General features: G+C 50.6%; 2 protein-coding genes across 2 annotated transcripts; both read right to left on the bottom strand.

Annotated features, from left to right (window-relative positions):
• Positions 1–475: 475 nt before the first annotated feature.
• On the bottom strand, positions 476–2,078 carry LOC109753898 (small ribosomal subunit protein cS23). The gene is made up of 2 exons (XM_020312819.4): positions 1,725–2,078; positions 476–923 (listed from the first exon to the last, which is right to left on the bottom strand). Exons 1-2 carry the CDS (start codon positions 2,001–2,003, stop codon positions 642–644), a joined length of 561 nt encoding a protein of 186 aa, XP_020168408.1. The 5' UTR covers positions 2,004–2,078; the 3' UTR covers positions 476–641.
• Positions 2,079–6,036: 3,958 nt separating this feature from the next.
• On the bottom strand, positions 6,037–8,801 carry LOC109753897 (transcription factor MYB16). Its single transcript, XM_020312818.4, has 3 exons — positions 8,316–8,801; positions 8,042–8,171; positions 6,037–7,044 (listed from the first exon to the last, which is right to left on the bottom strand). The coding sequence occupies exons 1-3, from the start codon at positions 8,446–8,448 to the stop codon at positions 6,330–6,332; spliced, it is 978 nt and encodes a 325-aa protein (XP_020168407.1). The 5' UTR covers positions 8,449–8,801; the 3' UTR covers positions 6,037–6,329.
• Positions 8,802–17,609: the final 8,808 nt, after the last annotated feature.

The raw sequence follows: 17,609 nt of genomic DNA, 5'->3' as shown, positions 1-17,609 counted from the left end.
CTTTTTTCTAGTTATTTCTTTTAAGTACGCGCGAATGTTGCGGCCCACAACTGTAGAATCTGGACACCGAAGAAAGAGACTCGCCATAAGAGAGATATAGCCTTTGCGTACTCCTTGCCGGGCTTTCAGCTCAGGACGACTGCCGACGCGCATGCACGGGTTCCACCGCAATAAACACGGGCGAAGCTGGACGCCCGAAATCGCGCTGTTTTTTTCTAGCTAGGTTTGCCAGGGGTGTTGACTCCTGACTGCTGATTGCACAGTAGCCCAGGATCAAGCTATCCGGCAGAATCTTGGTCATATGTCCATCCAGTGGTACTCCGATGCAGGTAGCTGCAGGCTTCTTTTCGCCAGAGAATGGTAGGAACGCATCATATCATAATATAATGGTAATAAAATAGAACCATTCACGGTCGATCATCGTAAACGCCGTCCTTGCCAATAACCGAACCCAAACGCACAACCCTTGCGAGGATTAAATCAAAATTCATTTTCCACAAACAGAATCATACGAGAACAGATTGAATCGATCGATCTACAGGATCATGTACCATGTGGCATTGTGGCTTTAACATTACTGAACAGCAAAGCAAGAAGAAAGACACTAAACAGCTCGTGAGGATGGGAGAGCAGGGAGCCCCTCATGTGGATAAGCTGCCGCCGCCTTGCTGCCAGAGGTTGATGATGTCAGTGGCCTGGTTGAGAAGGATGATCATCTGCTTCTGCGAGATCCACTCTTTCTCCTCGAGCTTCGCTCTCAGTTCCTCCCATGCATCTTTCCGTGGCCAGAAGTAGTACGGGCTTAAGGGGATGCTACCAACACCCGGAACCATCTGGTCAAGAGCTATGCCGATGTTCTTCTCCATCCATATGAACTTGAGTACCAGCATCGGGTCCTGCTTTTCAGGCACCTCCACCTTGTACTGCCATGCACAATTCAAAATTATCTCAAATTTCATTCTGGTAATATTACAAATTTTGTCTGCCATGTGAATCCAGTTATGCAGTTTTAGCGCTCAAAACTAAAAAGGATCTACAATCAAAACTATTGTTACACTGTCGACTTTCTGATGCCGGACAACACTTCCACAAGCTTGTGCTGTATGTAACGTGGGTATGATTTTCAGGTTTTCAGTTTCAATGGACTTTGGGACTAGGGTGCTGTTTTCGTATGCTATTCGTCTTCAAAAATATTATCTGAGGTCAATTTCAGTAAAATGCAATCCTCATTCAATTCATGAGTGATCAAGTCCATTAAAACGATGAGAGGAGGCCCATCTATGCATATACAACTGTCACTTAATTTCAACCAGCAAGCATTCATATTATCAGCAAGGTCCACAGCATATGCGTATTCCACAACATTTTATTTCTTGCTTACATGCAGCCAAGTACGAAAAATCGTATGCAGTATGCACTAAAGACCATACAAAAGTTCAAAACTAGACTTCTCCAATTTTATTTTGGGACATCATAACTAGACTTCTCCAATTTTATTAGGCTGTCCGTTTCTTCCACTCAATTCGTCAGTTGAAACGGACAGCCTAATAAATTTCAGTGAACAGGACAGTACATTTGCAACGGAATCTAACTGAACTCCTTCTACGTAAAAGCAATGTACCAACTTCCACGGACTGAGCTACAGTTGGTACTTAAGGAACTAGCATGATTTATCGCACGGACAGAAAATGACCCAAGTTCAGAGCAGCTGAAAAGACCATTACCTCCTCGCTTTCCGCCACGGCTTCCGCATCTCCTTCTCCGCCAAGTGGCTCCTCGTCCCCCAGACCGATGTATGGCTCCCCCGCTTCGACGGCGCCGGCAGCGGCGGCGGCGAGGATGCGGAGCGAGCGAAGGGGTAGCCTCCTGCTCTTGATGTGGACGAGGCTGGAAGAGGAGGAGGAGGAGGAGGAGGAAGGGGATGTGGAAGGTCTGGGCAGGGAGACGCGGGGCCGCGACGCGAGGGCCGGCGTAGTAGCGGGGTGGACGGACATCGGGAGCATGGTGTACTTCCGGATAAGAGAGGAGGAAGACGATGATGCCACCACACCTCTTCCTGTCTCTGCCTTTTCAGCTCTCTCTCGGCGAGTGATAAAACCCCGGCTGAGATGGTTTATGGGCTGGCCCATGTAAGGCCCACCACTGAGACTTATCGGGCCGCCATAGTATCGTGACTAAAGATAGAAGTATTACCCCTCAAAAATTTTCTCAAAAAAGAAGTACTCGAAAACAAACTCAAAAAAATTGTCTAAAAAAAGATAGAAGTAGTTTGAGACACCTATATTTATTTTTCTCCCCAATGCAAGCTATCACTAGTGGGCCTCATCAAGAAATAGAAAATAAAAACTCTAGTATACATGCATCTCTACTCTTCACTCCAACCTTTTCTGCTTTTTACACCGAACGATATTTTTTTTTCTCTCCAAGCACTTGCCTCCTGCAGAGGATCCCGCTTTCCTATCTGAACCTACCTTACCTGATATCCGATCATACATGACACACGAAGCATCACCCTGGAGCTATGCATTGGCCATGCCCTAATGCGTTGTAGGGCGAGTGTGGTTGTATGACTCGCCTACTGTGACCTACATGTACCGCTCGTCTAAAGGACCGTAACAAGTGGACCAGTCCAGCAAATCGATTTTTGTGCGTGCTCAGCTCTCGTTGGAAATACATTGTTTTTGTAGTGCTAATATAGTACTTGTTGTGTTGCTTAGTGGACACGTTTGGTAATGTTTTTTCCTTTTGTTTTCTTTTTTCAAAAATATTATAAGACATATATACCAAACAGTTTGCTTCAAAATTTAAAAAGGTCAACACAGTGTAAAAAGTTGGTTACCTTAATTAAAAAAAGTTATTAGCATTCAAAACAATGTTTCAGCCATTTAAAAAATGTGCACGTGTCTGAAAAATGCATGTAACATTTTTCAAAAATACAGAAAATGTTTTTTTAATTCAAAATGATATTGTGTACCTTTCAAAAATGTGCACGCATTTCAAAACTATGTTCATGACCTCTTTAAAAATAATTCATATCATTTTAAAATATGTACTGACGTGTAATTGAAAAATGTTCAAAAATATTCAAAAGATGATCAAAACATGTGTTTCAAAATTGTTAATAAAATATTTGAAAAATGTAAAACGTCTATAAAAACATGTTTTAGATATATTTAAAACATGTACAATGTGTATAAAAAATACATTGAACATCTGTTTAAAAAAATGTAATCATTTATTAGAAAATATTAAACATGCATAAAAATGTTCTTCGTGTATATGAAAAATGTAGATATGTGTTATACAAAAGGGAAAAATAAGAAAACTAGAAAAGTTGGTGGAAATCGAGAAAGAAACGAAGAAAACAGAAGAAAAAAATACAAAAATGAAGGAAACAAGAGAAACCCTAAAGAAACAAGAGTGAACAACCAATGTGCTTGCCCCAAAACGCGATCATATAGGACTAATGGTACCTAACAACTACAATATGAAAGCATAGAAGCGGACGGTCCCTTGCCGTACTCACCACCGTCGATGGTCGGAGAAAGATGGGAGGGGCGGTGAAAGGAGATCTGAGAGCATAGGGACGAGGCGGAGAGCGTAGGGACGAGGCAGAGAGCAGGAGGAGAGTGAGAGAAGATATTACTATGTTGAAAAGAGGGTGGATCACGAGTACAAAGTGTACATTTTCTTAGTGTTGATGAAATTGTTGATCACTTGTTCTTGTTCATCATGAGGTACACAATGAAATATTCACCAAATAACTTTGAGATCATTTATCTTTTGCCCCTTCTAAGAGCTTAATTGTCATCCTCGTCAGAAATCTCAGTGGGTTGCCGCTCAGAATGTTGGAATGAAACAAAAAGTTCAGGAGTTATCCCTCACCTCTAACTAGATGAGCTAGGCATATCTTACATAGGAAAAATATTCTTAAAGAAGGTCGCATCATTCAATTCCATGATTGTACAAACATTCATGTCAAGTACCCCAGATTTCACCACTAATAACATATAGCCAGTGTTATAAACACAATCAACGGGTTTAGATCCAAGCTTACGCTCCTTGAGAATTGACACGTTGACTTTCGCCAAGCATCCCCATGTTCGTAAATAAGAGAGCTTAAGTCTTTTTCCTTTCTCATTCCCCAAATGGGGTAATCTCTTTAGTCTTCATGGGAACTATGTTTAGGGCATGACTTGCAGTAATCAAAGGCTCCCCGGGTGTTCCTTGGAAAGTCCCGTTGCGTCTAACGTGGCGTTAACCAAATCAGTTAGAGTGTGGTTATTTTGTTCGGCAACCCGGTTTGACTGGGGCGAATAGGGAGTCTTCCTCTCAAGGATTATACCATGTTCCTCACAGAATAAATTAAACTCACTGGAGAAATACTCTCCACCATGATCCAACCTAATCCTCTTGATCTTTTGAGCAAGTTGATTCTCTAGTTCAGCTTTATAGATTTTAAAGTAGTGCAAAGCCTCATCTTTTATTTTTAACAAATATATCATGAAATATCTAGTAGAGTCATTGATCAAAGTCATAAAAAATTCACACCATTTGTCAACATGGATAATCCTAGAATTTGACGACATACGTGTCCTAGTAGGCCAGATTATTTTTTCGGCGGAAGATGATGTTCTCGTCCATATTGATACATCAATGTGAACTTTGTCATTAAAGTTCTATAACTCAAATCTTCACTAGATGTTGTGTGAGTAAGTGTATATAGTGGTTGGCTTATGTGTATGCATGTGCCTACTTTATACCTGACTTATCTAAAAACAAATAATCTTAAAATTAGCTAAACTAATATTAGATAGAAGAAGAAGTTTCGTGATCATTGTCTTAGTTTTACAAAACAAGTACTCCCTCTGTTCACTTTTATAAGACCTTGAAGACATTTCAGACAATGTACAAAACAACCCATTTTGAGTTGTCTGAAATAACTTACAAAGGTGAACGAAGGGAGTAATAAATTTTGCCAAAAGAAGCGGACAACAGATAGGGGGTTGTCATCCAATCTGGTGCATCAAATGTACACCCCTTGTCCAATGGAGAGATGAGAGAGAAGGGAGAAGGCGGAAAAAATGGATTTGTGGTGGGTCCAAGGTTTGTCCGTAGTGTGTCAAGACTCCCCCAATTACTTCGACGTTTGCTACCGATTTGTAGGATTTCAGACACTTTTTCATGTCCACCGACATTAGACGTATCCCCATTGGATGGCTAAAAGTATCCAGACCGTCCGATCCAGACATTTAGAAGAGATTTGATGTACACCCTTGGAGATGCCCTAATGGAGACATCTGGTAATACTCCCTCCATTCTTGTATGCACGACAAAATAGGTTCCATTAAAACAAATCTTTGACCAAGCATTACTTCGATTAGTTGGTTTGCGGTTTTTTAGATAAAAAGTTGGTTTGCGGTTTACATGATACAAAATCATTGTTACAACTAAGTACCTTTGAACACAAGTCTAGTGATATCTCAAGTAAGTCTTTGGATGTAGAGGCCATGGATTATCTTCCTTTTTGAAGAAGAAAAAAAAAAGCTAAGTGTTAGATCAATGTCTAACTATCACCATCCCCACCTCCCTCATATAACCTGAAGGATGGAAAACTGCCGTATGCTTCATTACATTGCAGAACAAGATAATTTATCGAATGGTCAAGTAGATAAATTATCGGCATTGTTCTCTGCAGCAGGAGAAGAAGAGGAAGAAGAAATCCTGAGATCATCCTCTTAGTTTTAGAGAACATGTAAGAATTTTGCCGAAAGAAGCAGGCAACAAGCTCCAGGATCGACAAAACCTTCTTGCTCACACGTCTAATCAGAGCACCGTGTCAGATAAACCCAAGAACGCTATTAACCGTTACTAGCATTAGTCCCATCCCGCAAAAAAAAAAAAAACATTAGTCCCATCCCATCTTATTCAGAAGTCGACGGTCCTCTCCATAGCAAGTTGGTTAGCGTGACTGTGTATATGGTTGATGAAAGTGGATATAAGATTACAATAGTTAAGTAGATAAATTATCAGGCATTGTTCGAAGAAGAAGAAGAAATCCGATATCATTGTCTTAGTTTTACAGAACATGTAAGTAATTTTGCCGAAGGAAGCTGCAGGCAACAAGCTCCAAGATCGATAAAACCTTTTTGCTCGCACGTCTAATCAAAGCACTGTGTCAGATAATAAACCCAAGAACGCGATTAACTGTAGTACTAGCATTAGTCCCATCTTATTCCACGGTCACCACTAATAACTATTTACTGTGTCATGTGCCTGGTGGGGGCTCGGGTGCATGCAGGCAAAGCATGTGCAGAGGTCGCCAGCACTCAGAACTCTGGCGCCGGCGAGTACGCCTCGTCGGCGGGCACCACCGCTGACGCAGACGAGTTGACCAGGTTCAGTATACTGTTCCAGTAGTTCTTCTCCTCCTCTGTCTCGTGCGCTTCGGCGTCGTCCCTCGCCGCCGGCCTCGGGTTCTGGCTCAGCGAGCCGTCAAGAAGCAGCCCGGTGAAGCCCGCCGCCTCGGCGAAGCCCGCGTCGGCGGCGTCGGCGTCGCCCCAGTTCTGGTCCTTGCAGGCCTCCTCGTACGCCTGCATGGGCTGCATGGCGGCGCGCGCGGCGGCCGCGGCGCTGTGCGCCTCCAGCACCGACGCGAGCGCCGCGCTGTCGGCGAAGCTGAGCGTGGACGTGGGCGAGTCGAGCCCCGGCGCGGCGGCGTGGGCCGCCGACAGGTACTGCGCCGAGGAGGAGGCGGAGGTGGCGAGCGCGCGCAGCTTGGCCTCGCGCGCCAGGCGCGCCTCGGCCTCGAGCCGCGCGCTCTCCCACTGCGCCGTGTGGCTGAGGTGCGCCGCGGCCTTGGCGTGCTGCGCGCCGGCCGCCCCCTCGGCGGCGCCGCCCGCGCCGCCGGGCACGTCGGAGCGCGGCTTGTGCGTGACCGGGTCGATGCCCATCTTGGCCAGCCGCTTCTTGAGGTGCGTGTTCCAGTAGTTCTTGATCTCGTTGTCGGTGCGCTTGGGCAGGTGCGTCGCGATCGCTGACCACCTGCACACACACACAGACGCCGATCGCCAGGAAAATAATCTCAGGACTCGGATGGAAAACCCAAACCTGCACTGCATCATGGTTAAAAAAAGACCATCTCGAAAAGTAACCGTGCGAGTGGGCATGGCATCAGGACGGCAGAGATGCATGATATGATAGGAGGAAGCGTGGGAGTCAAATGGCAAGAGAGCAGGTGGCCACAGTGGCCCAAAGCCAGGCTTGGTCCACGACGATGGGGGCCTCCCCGATCCATAAATGACAAGCTTCAATGCCGAATCATGTAAAAAGAGAAAGGAAAATTCGGGGGAGAGCCACACATGGCCCAGCTTTTTCACTCCTTTTTCCCAAGCTGATGCGTGCATTGATTGATTGATTAACCAGTACTATTACTTTTTTTTTGGCAAAACGCTCTCACTGTTCATGCATAGTTGATCTACGGGCTGAATGATGGACTGATGGACACTTCTCTCTCTTTTTCTACAGTATGAGGCAGAAGAACAGCACTACTACTAGCTAGTAGTTTTGTACTGCACAGCAAGACAGACAGAGAGACATACATACAGTAACAGTTAAAACAGAGGTGATGGTTGGTGTTGTACGTGCTAGTGAGGTCGCAATTCGAGCTACAATGTCATGGGTAAATTTCACGCAATGCTGGGAAAACATGTGTACGTCGCTACGACTCAGCCAATACCAGTACATGCAGCTTGCAGCAGCTACGTTTTACTCGTATCTCACGGCTCTCCCAGTGTATGTACCACCCCGCTACCCATAAATGTGTGAAGACTACGGTGCAGCATGATCACTGTCTAAGCTAGCGTGTTCTTGACTTCCCCGGGCTCGGACAGTCGGCAACTAGTAGTACGTACTACCAGCGGTCAAAATTGTTAAAGAGATCAAATTCCATCATAATTAGGCAGTGAATTAAGTGAACTTTTGGTGCAAAGCAAGCGGCATATGTAGGATGGTCGGTCCATGATGGGGGATGGGTGATCACCTGTTGCCGAGAAGCGCATGGAGCTGGATGATGGTCTGCTCCTCCTGCAGGCTGAACTTGCCCCTCTTGATGTCCGGCCGGAGGTAGTTGGTCCACCGGAGCCGGCAGCTCTTGCCGCACCGCTGCAGCCCTGCAAATCAAAGATCACGCCCCGTTTTCATCATTCATGTCAGAAAATGACCGAAGCAACTTATTAGCAAAGCAGAATGCAGGAGGAGCAGCCGGGGGATCAAGTTGGGGTGCAAGAGCAAATTGATGAGGTTGGGTTGCTCACCGGCCTTGGCCGGCAGCGAGCGCCAGCAGCCGTGGCCCTGCTGCTCAATGTAGGAGAGCAGTTTCTGGTCCTCCTCCGGCGTCCATGGCCCCTTCTTCAGCCCCTCCTTCTCGCAGCACGGCGATCGCCCCATCGCCCTTCCCGGCCCGATCGATCGCAGCACAAGCTCTCTCTCTCTCTCTCTCTCTCTCTCTCTCTCTCTCTCTCTCTCTCTCTCTCCTAACGCTCCCACGAACGAATTCCTCCCCCTTTTCTTCCTCTTCTCTCGCTTAAGTGAGTGCTGAGTAGCCTGGCCTGATCAAGCGAATTCACTACGGGAGATCTTCCTGGCAGGGCACTGTGAGTGACTACGCGTACAGTAGCAGCAATGCAGTATGCCAGTGAGCAGAGAGTGGTAGTAGTAGAGAGAGAGGCACCGATCGAGTAGCGTGCAGTGCAGTGTGGCTGGCTCGCTTGCTAGCTTTGTGTGTGTGTGTGTGTGTGAGGTCGGTCGGTGTAGAGGCATAAATAGAGGAAGGGGTGCCCGCCCGCGGTGGGGCCGGGCGCGATATCTTCTTCGGGCGCTGCGACCCTGCCTCTGCCTGCACCGCGGGCCCGGGCGTGAGCAGCGCGAGGGCAGGACGGGGATTTCGCGGCGATGGCGCACAGCCATGGCCATGGCCATGGGTGGCAATCGCGATCCACCCGATCAGAGGGCGTGCATTTAATCGGATCGGAGTCGGACCCAGATGGTCCTCTCCTCTCCTCTTTGCTTGCGGCCTCCCCCTCCCCTCCCCTCCCCTCCGCGCTGTGAGGTGGACGGCGTACGGCGTGTCGTCTTCCTGCGCCCATCGCCGACCCCCCGCCACGCCTTCATGGCGCTCGGACCCTCCCCCGCCGCGAGACACTATTTTCATTGCCGCCTCCCGCACATGCACACGCAAACCGTATCCAATCTCCCACCAGTAACTGACTACTAGCATACCTCATCGATCAAACGAACGCGCGGTTCCGCCATGGCGGATGCAAATTTTACCCTAGAAAAACGCATGCATGCACGCAAGATCTAACTGGTGACACGACCTTGGCTGCGCGAAACGGCAACGTGCACGGCGCGGGCGGGCCGGCGGGGAGGGGCCACGGGGCTACCTACACCGCTGGCCGGTCCTGTAGGTTCGTACGGTGATGGATGGAGACGGAGATGCGTGTTGTGCGTGCCTTATCGACGCGCATGCAACATGGCCCGGGGCCGAAACAGGCGATGGGGGCTTTCCCCGTCCGTTTGGACGATTGACTTGATGGCAACGTCGCGGCGATTCTGGGAAACCATTTGTTCCACTCATTCAATTCGGTGCCGCGCCCCATAAGTGGTGCGTGTCAGCTCCGCTTCCTTTCCCGGGCCTGGGGTTTCAGAATTCTTCACGTCCGTCGTCTCCTTCCTTCCTTCCTTCCTGGTTACTCTCTTAGTTCGTACTTACAGGGGTCGATCGCTCGCCCGCCGTTTCCATTCCAGGGGTACTGCCACTGCTACTGCTAGCCTCCCGGATTGTGCAGGTGGCCGAGGATTAAATTTGCTCTGTTGGGCCCTATGCGTCGCGGCTTAGTGGTTTCTTGAATTAGCCGGTTCTTCGTTTCGGGCAAGTGCTCTACTATTCAATTCCTCGCCGCCCTTCGCTGCATCTCGGCCAGTGTGAAACGCATTTTCAGCAAGTTCCTCCTTGGGGAAATCTGTTCATTTCTAAAAATGACAGAAGAAAGACTCGGTCTTTTTCTCCTTCTTCCCGTCCTTATTCGGTCATGTACAATTGGTCTTGCCATCAAGTTCGTGGGACGAAATGCCTACTACTAGTCCAAGTCCAACCGGATCGATCGCCACCGCCCTTAATGAAAACGCTCGGCGGAGACTACGGAGGGAGAAACTTACAGTATATGTACCGTAGCAGTCAGTAGCAGTACGTGGTACGGTCTAGTAGGGAGGGAGACTGGCGGAACACTCTGTAAATCCTGCCAACCTGCAATCGCGAGGCCTGGAATGGCTTTTGCAATTTATTCCGATGTTCCCGTGGTGGCCATGGCCAATCGCCACTGGACCACCGCGGCGGCAGCAGCAGCGAGGGCATCGTTCGCGGTCACAAGGCCACAAGCACGAGCGCATGTGCGTCTTATGGATGAGCTTTTTCAACTGACCCTTTCCCAAGCCTGTAGCAGTAGAACAGAGCTTTGCATGCATGCATGCATGAATCAATCTCAGTTAGCAGTACCTGGCCGCGAGGAAAAGTCTACGGTTCTGTGTAGGTCGATGTAATTAGCGCATCGTCGGAGACACTTCATGGCCTTTTCATGGCAGCTACGCCATTGCTCGCTGCTTCGGCGACGCACATGACTCGCACAACGTACTTTTTTTTTTTGCGGGGCGACTCGCAGAACGTACTCAACATGTAGTACGTCGTAGACCGTCCAATCAGCTATGCTATGGCAACTTAAACCCTTGATCGTATTCAAACCGAACCAACGCTCAAGGTCAAGTCGCCAACAGAGCAGAGCAGAGCAGGGTGGTTCGGTGATTCGGTGTTTAATTAGTGCAAATAAAAAAAACTTTGAATCGCCTGCTGAAGTTGATCGCCGCCATGAGTACGTATGCATGCCCGGTGTCTGGCCTGTAACCGGAAAAGAGAACCCGATGCGTCCATACGTGATCCACTGGCCACTGCCCTCGTACCCTTCCGGAAGCTAGATGTGGCCTCGCCACCAGACCCGAAGGGGACGTCTCTGCCCGGCCTCGGCTACGCGGATTTCCTCCCGTCCCAAGCCACTTCCGGAATCGCTCCGTCCTAGGAGCTGAAAGCAATGTGCGACGCGGACGGCATTGATGAAACAAGACTCATTTGCCTCCATTAATATTTGGAGCCAGTATTAGTATTTGTTGGATACAGCCTTTCTTCTCACCCGGTGATTGTTTTCTGAGGGGCACCTGGCCATTAGCTTAGGAACACCTTTTTTTTTTGCGGGTAAGCTTATGAACACTTTAGCTGCACGGAATGTTAACATGTATTATTCCATGTGTATTTGTACCTGTGTATACCCTCCTAGTATATAGGATCGTGGGTGTTGCCCGGGCCTGCGTGCCACATTGATCGGGCCTTCTGTTGTAACTCCTCCTGTATATGTTGTACCGAGGGCAGTCCGCCAATCACTGCGAATACTATTGTGCCGATCTCCTTTCAACTTGGTATCAGCGACCAGTTCCTCGCTCCCGCTCCGTCCTGCGCCATGGCCGTCGAGCACGGATCCTCCTCCTCCGCCGCCACCAGCTCTGCCTCCTCGCCGAGCTCCCTCTCCTCCGCCTCTTCCGCAGCCACGTCCGGCGGCACCATGGCCTCTACCTCACCGGCCTTCGTGTTCGGCACCACTTCGGCCCACACCACCGGCTCCTCTGCTCCCTCTGCGTCCCAGTTCGCCCCCCTTTTCTCCTCCCAACCATCCCCACCACCACCACCGGCGCCCCCTGCTCGCCATCCCATGTTCAACGATCATGTGTCCAACCACATCAAATTCCTCCTCGACCCCGACGAACACAACTTTCACAAATGGAAGTCCTTCTTCCTCATGGTCCTCGTCCGCCATGGCCTCTCCTACCTCATCGAGCACCCTCCTCCCCCAAACGCCGATTCCCAGTACCTTGAGCTCGACACCCATGTCGCTCTGGGGGTGTATGCCACCCTTGCGGACTCCCTCATCGACCACGTCATCGGCGCCACCACTACCTACGATCTCTGGACCCGGATCAACGCCTACTTCCTCGCCAACCGCGCTGCTCGGTACATGACGCTCAACAGGCAGTACCGGAATCTCAAGCAGGGAGATCTCTCGGTCGCCGAGTACGCGCGGCGCATGAAGCAGCTCACCGCCGGCCTCGCCGACATCGACCACGCCGTCACCGAGGTCGACCTCACCTCCCAGTTCCTCCATGGCCTTGATGGGCGCCTTGACACCATTCGGCTCGTCCTGGGCGACACTGTTCCCCTGCCACCGTTCGAGACCGTCTTCTCGCGCGTCAAACTCGCCGAGGAGAACCTCGCCCAGCGCGCTTCCGAGGTCAGCGCCACGGTGCTCGCCGTCCATGGATCTGGCGCGCCTCCCAGTGGCTCCTCCGCCGCTTCCGGCTCCCCTGGCGCCGGCGGTTCCGCTCCTCGCTCGGGTGATCGCGGGACCGATCGCTCTCAGGATCGTGGGCGCGGCTCCTCCTCTCGCCAGCATGATCACGGTGACCGCGGCCGTGGGCGCGGCCGTGGGCGTGGGCGCGGTCGCGGTGACCAGGGCGGCCGGGGCTCTGCATCGACCTTCAACCCCTACATGGGCTTCTTCGCCCCCTACGGCATGGCCTTGCCCTCGCCACGCTCCGGCTGGATCCCGCCCAACGCTGCTGGTGTCCTCGGACCACGCCCGGATGTCCACGCCAACGCGTACTCCATGCAGTTCCCGCCCTACTCCGCGCCACCTCCGCTCCAGGCGCCGTCTTGGGATCATCTCGCCATGCTCCAGGCGGCCTACAGCTCTCAAGGCTTCCCCAACAACGGCAACGGCCCCGCCGAGTGGTACCTCGACAGCGGTGCTTCCTCCCACGTCACCGGCAACCCTGGTAACATTCACCGGTCCAATCCCTCTTTAAAGCATCATTTATCTCATATTGTTGTTGGCAACGGCACTCACCTCCCCATACAAGCCATCGGTTCCACCACCCTCCCACACAACTTTCACTTGCGTGACGTTTTGTTCTCACCCCGGCGTTGTTACTAGTCTTATTTCTGTACGTCAGTTCACTCGCGACAATTCTTGTTCTATCGAATTTTACCCATTCGGTTTTCTTGTGAAGGATCTTCGCACCAGGAGGGTCCTCATGATCTCCGCTAGCTCCGGCGATCTCTATCCATTCTTCGGCAATAACAAGACTTGGCCCGCTGCTCTCCTCGCCACGACCTCCTCCTCCGACATGTGGCATCGTCGGCTCGGCCATCCGAGTCCCCAAACAATTGCTTCCTTAGCTGCAAAGGATTTTCTTCCTTCATGTAATAATGTGGTGCACACTCCTTGTAACGCGTGTCAGCTAGGCCGACAACCGCGTCTTCCATTTTCTTCTTCTAGTAGCCGCACCTCTGCTCCTTTTGAGCTTGTTCATTGTGACTTGTGGACGTCACCAGTTGTAAGCTTCTCAGGCTGCCAATATTATTTAGTTGTGCTCGATGATTACACACATTTTTCGTGGTCTTTCCCTCTACGGAACAAGTCTGACACCTCCCTAGTCTTGCAACGCTTCTTTACATTTGTGCGCACCCAATATAACATCATCATCAAAGCTTTGCAATGCGACAACGGCGGTGAATTCATCAACCACTCCTTACGCGCCTTTCTTTCCACCAACGGCATCTCCTACCGGTTCTCATGTCCACATACGTCCCCGCAAAACGGCAAGGCCGAGCGCCTCCTTCGTACCACAAATGACATCGTACGCACACTTCTCCTTCACGCCCATTTACCCCCACCATTCTGGGTTGAAGCGCTGCACACCGCCACCCACCTCCTCAACATTCGCCCTTCGCGCTCCATTGCTGGTTATACACCGTTCTACCTTCTCCATGGACGACATCCCTCCTATGATCACCTTCGCGTGTTCGGCTGTCTTTGCTATCCCAACCTCTATGCCACATCCGCTCACAAGCTCGCACCACGCTCCACACGCTGCGTTTTCCTTGGCTACCCCCTCGAGCACAAGGGGTACCGCTGCTATGATCTCACCACTCGTCGTGTTATAGTCTCCCGACATGTCACGTTCGATGAACAAGTTTTTCCCTACGAGCCAGCCACACCAGCGCCTTCCAAAACCCGCGCCACACCGGATCCACCCCGCCAGATCCTCCCGTCTGACCCGGCACCCGATCCCACACCTCCCTCGCCTCCGCAACGGGCCCCGCCTCCCGGCCCTGATGGGACGCCCCCATGCAGGCAAATCACGCCCCCGGATCCCACCTCCACCTCCTCGCCTGGGTCCCCGTCCCCCACGCGTCGCTCCCGCACCAGCTCCCGCCAGCCGACCGAGTCCACCTCGATCCCCACGCCACCCGCTCCACCCACGCCTGTCGCCCCACGCGTTTCCTCGGATCGCGCCCCTGCCCGCGCATCTCCCTCGGATCACGCTCCTTCCTCGTCCACCTGCCCCACCGGATCCCCCTCGCATTCCGCGCTGACCACCCCCTCCCCTCCACGTCTCCCAACTCGCGCCCGTCCCATTCTTCCACCGCAAAATTTCCACACCATGCGTACACGTGCCAAATCAGGTTTTTGCCAGCCCAAACGTCTATTCCATACCAGCACCGCCTCCACACCAATCTCTCCCATACTAGCCACATACCGTTCGGCTCTCAAAGACCCCAATTGGCAACATGCAATGTGTGATGAATATGATGCTTTAATGAAGAATTCGACTTGGTGTGTGGTTCCTAGACCTGCAGGTGTTAACGTGGTGACCGGGAAGTGGATCTACCGCCACAAGTTCCATCCAGATGGCACCTTGGCGCGCTACAAGGCACGATGGGTTGTCCGTGGCTTCACTCAGAAAGAAGGCGTTGATTATGACGAAACTTTCAGTCCGGTTGTCAAACCGGCCACTATTCGAGCTGTCCTTAGCCTTGCCACGACGAGCTCCTGGCCCATCCGGCAACTCGACGTCAAGAACGCCTTCCTTCATGGCGACCTCCAGGAGACGGTGTACTGTGCTCAACCCTCTGGCTTCGTCGACCCCTCACGTCCGGACCATGTGTGTCTCCTCCGTAAGTCTCTCTACGGTTTGAAACAGGCTCCACGCACATGGTTCCACCGGTTTCGGACGTTTCTCTTGTCCCTTGGCTTTGTTGCCTCAAAGAGCGATTCCTCCCTCTTCATACTACACCGCGGCACCTCCATCGCCTACCTCCTTGTCTACGTCGATGATATTATTCTTACCGCCAGTACAATCTAGAATCCATACTTGATAGGATCAAGAATAAAAAACATGATATCAAGAATAGCATATTGAAAGATCCCACCCTGATTATAAAGGGCAACCTCCTAAACCATCAGTATTCCTTGTAGGTGACATTGAAACCATTCCCTTGTTGGATCGGATTTCATCCGGGAAAAGCCACCTCTTTCTCCACAAACAATGTCTTTGTCATTTGATCCAGTTTTTATCCGTTAGATAGGAACAGCTTTGCTAAATACTGAGGGCTTGGTCAAGTGCTTAAAAAAGAGGTGACCCGAATGATTTCAGCTCTAAGGTCCCCACTCATCACAATCGTTGGCCCTCATCCCGCATTGGAGCATAGCGTTAGTATCTTTCGGTGTATCAACAACATAGGCACCTGATCTATTTGAACTTGAAACCACAAGGCCATCGATTCGGTTATAGGAGTAGACGCGGGCAATGGCAAAGAGGAACATTTGGATGGACGACCTCCAAGACACGAGTCACTACTTTAGAACTACGTTATTCCCTGGCGTACACCCCACACTCTTCACCATATCATCCACGCCCTCAAACATGAATTCTCCATGACCGATCTTGGTGACCTTCATCATTTTCTCGGCATAAATGTCACCCCCAATGATTCTGGTCTCTTCTTATGTCAACAACAGTACGCTCTTGAGGTTCTTGAACGAGCCAACATGCTCCACTGCAAGCCGGTTCCCACTTCGGTGGATACCACCTCCAAGCTTTCTGCCCAAGCCGGCGCCCTCTTGGCCAACCCAACCCTATATCGCAGCCTCGCCGGAGCTCTGCAATATCTCACCCTCACCCAGCCCGACCTCTCCTATGCCGTGCAACAAGTGTGTTTATTCATGCATGCCCCACGCGACTCTCATATGCAGCTTGTCAAACGCATTCTTCGCTATGTGCGTGGCACCACACACTATGGCTTACAACTCTTTAAGTCTTCCTCGCACGAGCTTGTGGCCTACACAGACGCCGACTGGGCCGGGTGCCCTGACACACGCAAATCTACCTCGGGCTTTTGCGTCTTTCTTGGGCAGAATCTCCTCTCTTGGTCGTCAAAACGACAGGCTACCGTCTCACGGTCCAGTGCAGAGGCTGAATACAGGGGTGTGGCCAACTGTGTTGCCGAGTCATGTTGGCTTCGTCAGCTTCTACATGAGCTCCGGCGTCCTCCGTCGCAAGCCACCATCGTCTATTGTGACAATGTCAGTGCAGCCTACATTGCCACCAATCCGGTACAACATCAACGGACGAAGCACATTGAGATTGATCTTCACTTCGTCCGTGATCGTGTGGCCCTCGGGGAAGCTCGCGTGCTCCATGTTCCATCCAGCTCGCAGTTCGCCGATGTCTTCACCAAGGGCCTCCCAACACAGGTCTTCCGCGACTTTCGTGACAGCCTAAACATCCTTCCCAATGGAGTTCCGGCTGAGGGGGGGTGTTAACATGTATTATTCCATGTGTATTTGTACCTGTGTATACCCTCCTAGTATATAGGATCGTGGGTGTTGCCCGGGCCTGCGTGCCACATTGATCGGGCCTTCTGTTGTAACTCCTCCTGTATATGTTGTACCGAGGGCAGTCTGCCAATCACTGCGAATACTATTGTGCCGATCTCCTTCCAACTCGGAACAGATGCAGAATTATTGCGCAATCACATATTTTCATTTCTTTCCTGTTTTCTGCTGTGTCACCTCATTAGTCGCACACTCAATTTGAGAGACTGAAACAATAAATTGAGTTACATTACAAAGTGTTTACATAGATGGGGAGAAAACTCAGTTAGCAATATTTTCACATGATTGGTGTTCAACATGTGGGTGTGGGTGGAAAAAACGTGGTGGGAAAGGACGCGGGTGGCAAAACAACATGAGGGGAAAGGATTTGTGCCGCCATGATTTGATTGTCACGCTTCCCGGAGCCATGGGCGTCTGGTCGTCTACACTCTACACCATTGCAGAGAGAGGAGATGGGCGACGTTGGGGGCTGGATATGGAGGTGAAACTTGCCTTCCGAGCGAGCGGTTGGCGGATAGAACACGCTCGAAACCAACTCCCCATAGTGTCCAAACATGGAGCCTCATGGGTTCGATGTGGAGGGACGTCCATAAATTATGATGATTCATCGCCAGATCACAATTTTGCTGGATGACTTTTTTCGACCAAAATCATCATACATATAGTTATTATTATGGCAATTGAGCCGATATGAGGCCAACTCCACCACACGACCACATCCCGTTCTGCCCCGTCCATTTGGGGTAAAAAGGACAAACCAGATGGCCCAGC

The sequence above is a fragment of the Aegilops tauschii genome, chromosome 2, assembly GCF_002575655.3.
Source record: "Aegilops tauschii subsp. strangulata cultivar AL8/78 chromosome 2, Aet v6.0, whole genome shotgun sequence".
Lineage (NCBI taxonomy): Eukaryota > Viridiplantae > Streptophyta > Magnoliopsida > Poales > Poaceae > Aegilops > Aegilops tauschii.
Note: the sequence above shows the minus strand (reverse complement) of the source record. Positions and strands in the feature narration are given on the sequence as shown.

Excerpts from the sequence above, each read along its gene's own strand:
- LOC109753898 (XM_020312819.4), bottom strand. The coding sequence starts at position 2,003 with ATGCTCCCGATGTCCGTCCACCCCGCTACTACGCCGGCCCTCGCGTCG. Across the intron at positions 924-1,724 it reads CCGTGGCGGAAAGCGAGGAG|TACAAGGTGGAGGTGCCTGA; the intron begins GTAATGGTCTTT and ends TGTGCATGGCAG.
- LOC109753897 (XM_020312818.4), bottom strand. The coding sequence starts at position 8,448 with ATGGGGCGATCGCCGTGCTGCGAGAAGGAGGGGCTGAAGAAGGGGCCA. Across the intron at positions 8,172-8,315 it reads CTCGCTGCCGGCCAAGGCCG|GGCTGCAGCGGTGCGGCAAG; the intron begins GTGAGCAACCCA and ends TTTGATTTGCAG. Across the intron at positions 7,045-8,041 it reads CATGCGCTTCTCGGCAACAG|GTGGTCAGCGATCGCGACGC; the intron begins GTGATCACCCAT and ends GTGTGTGTGCAG.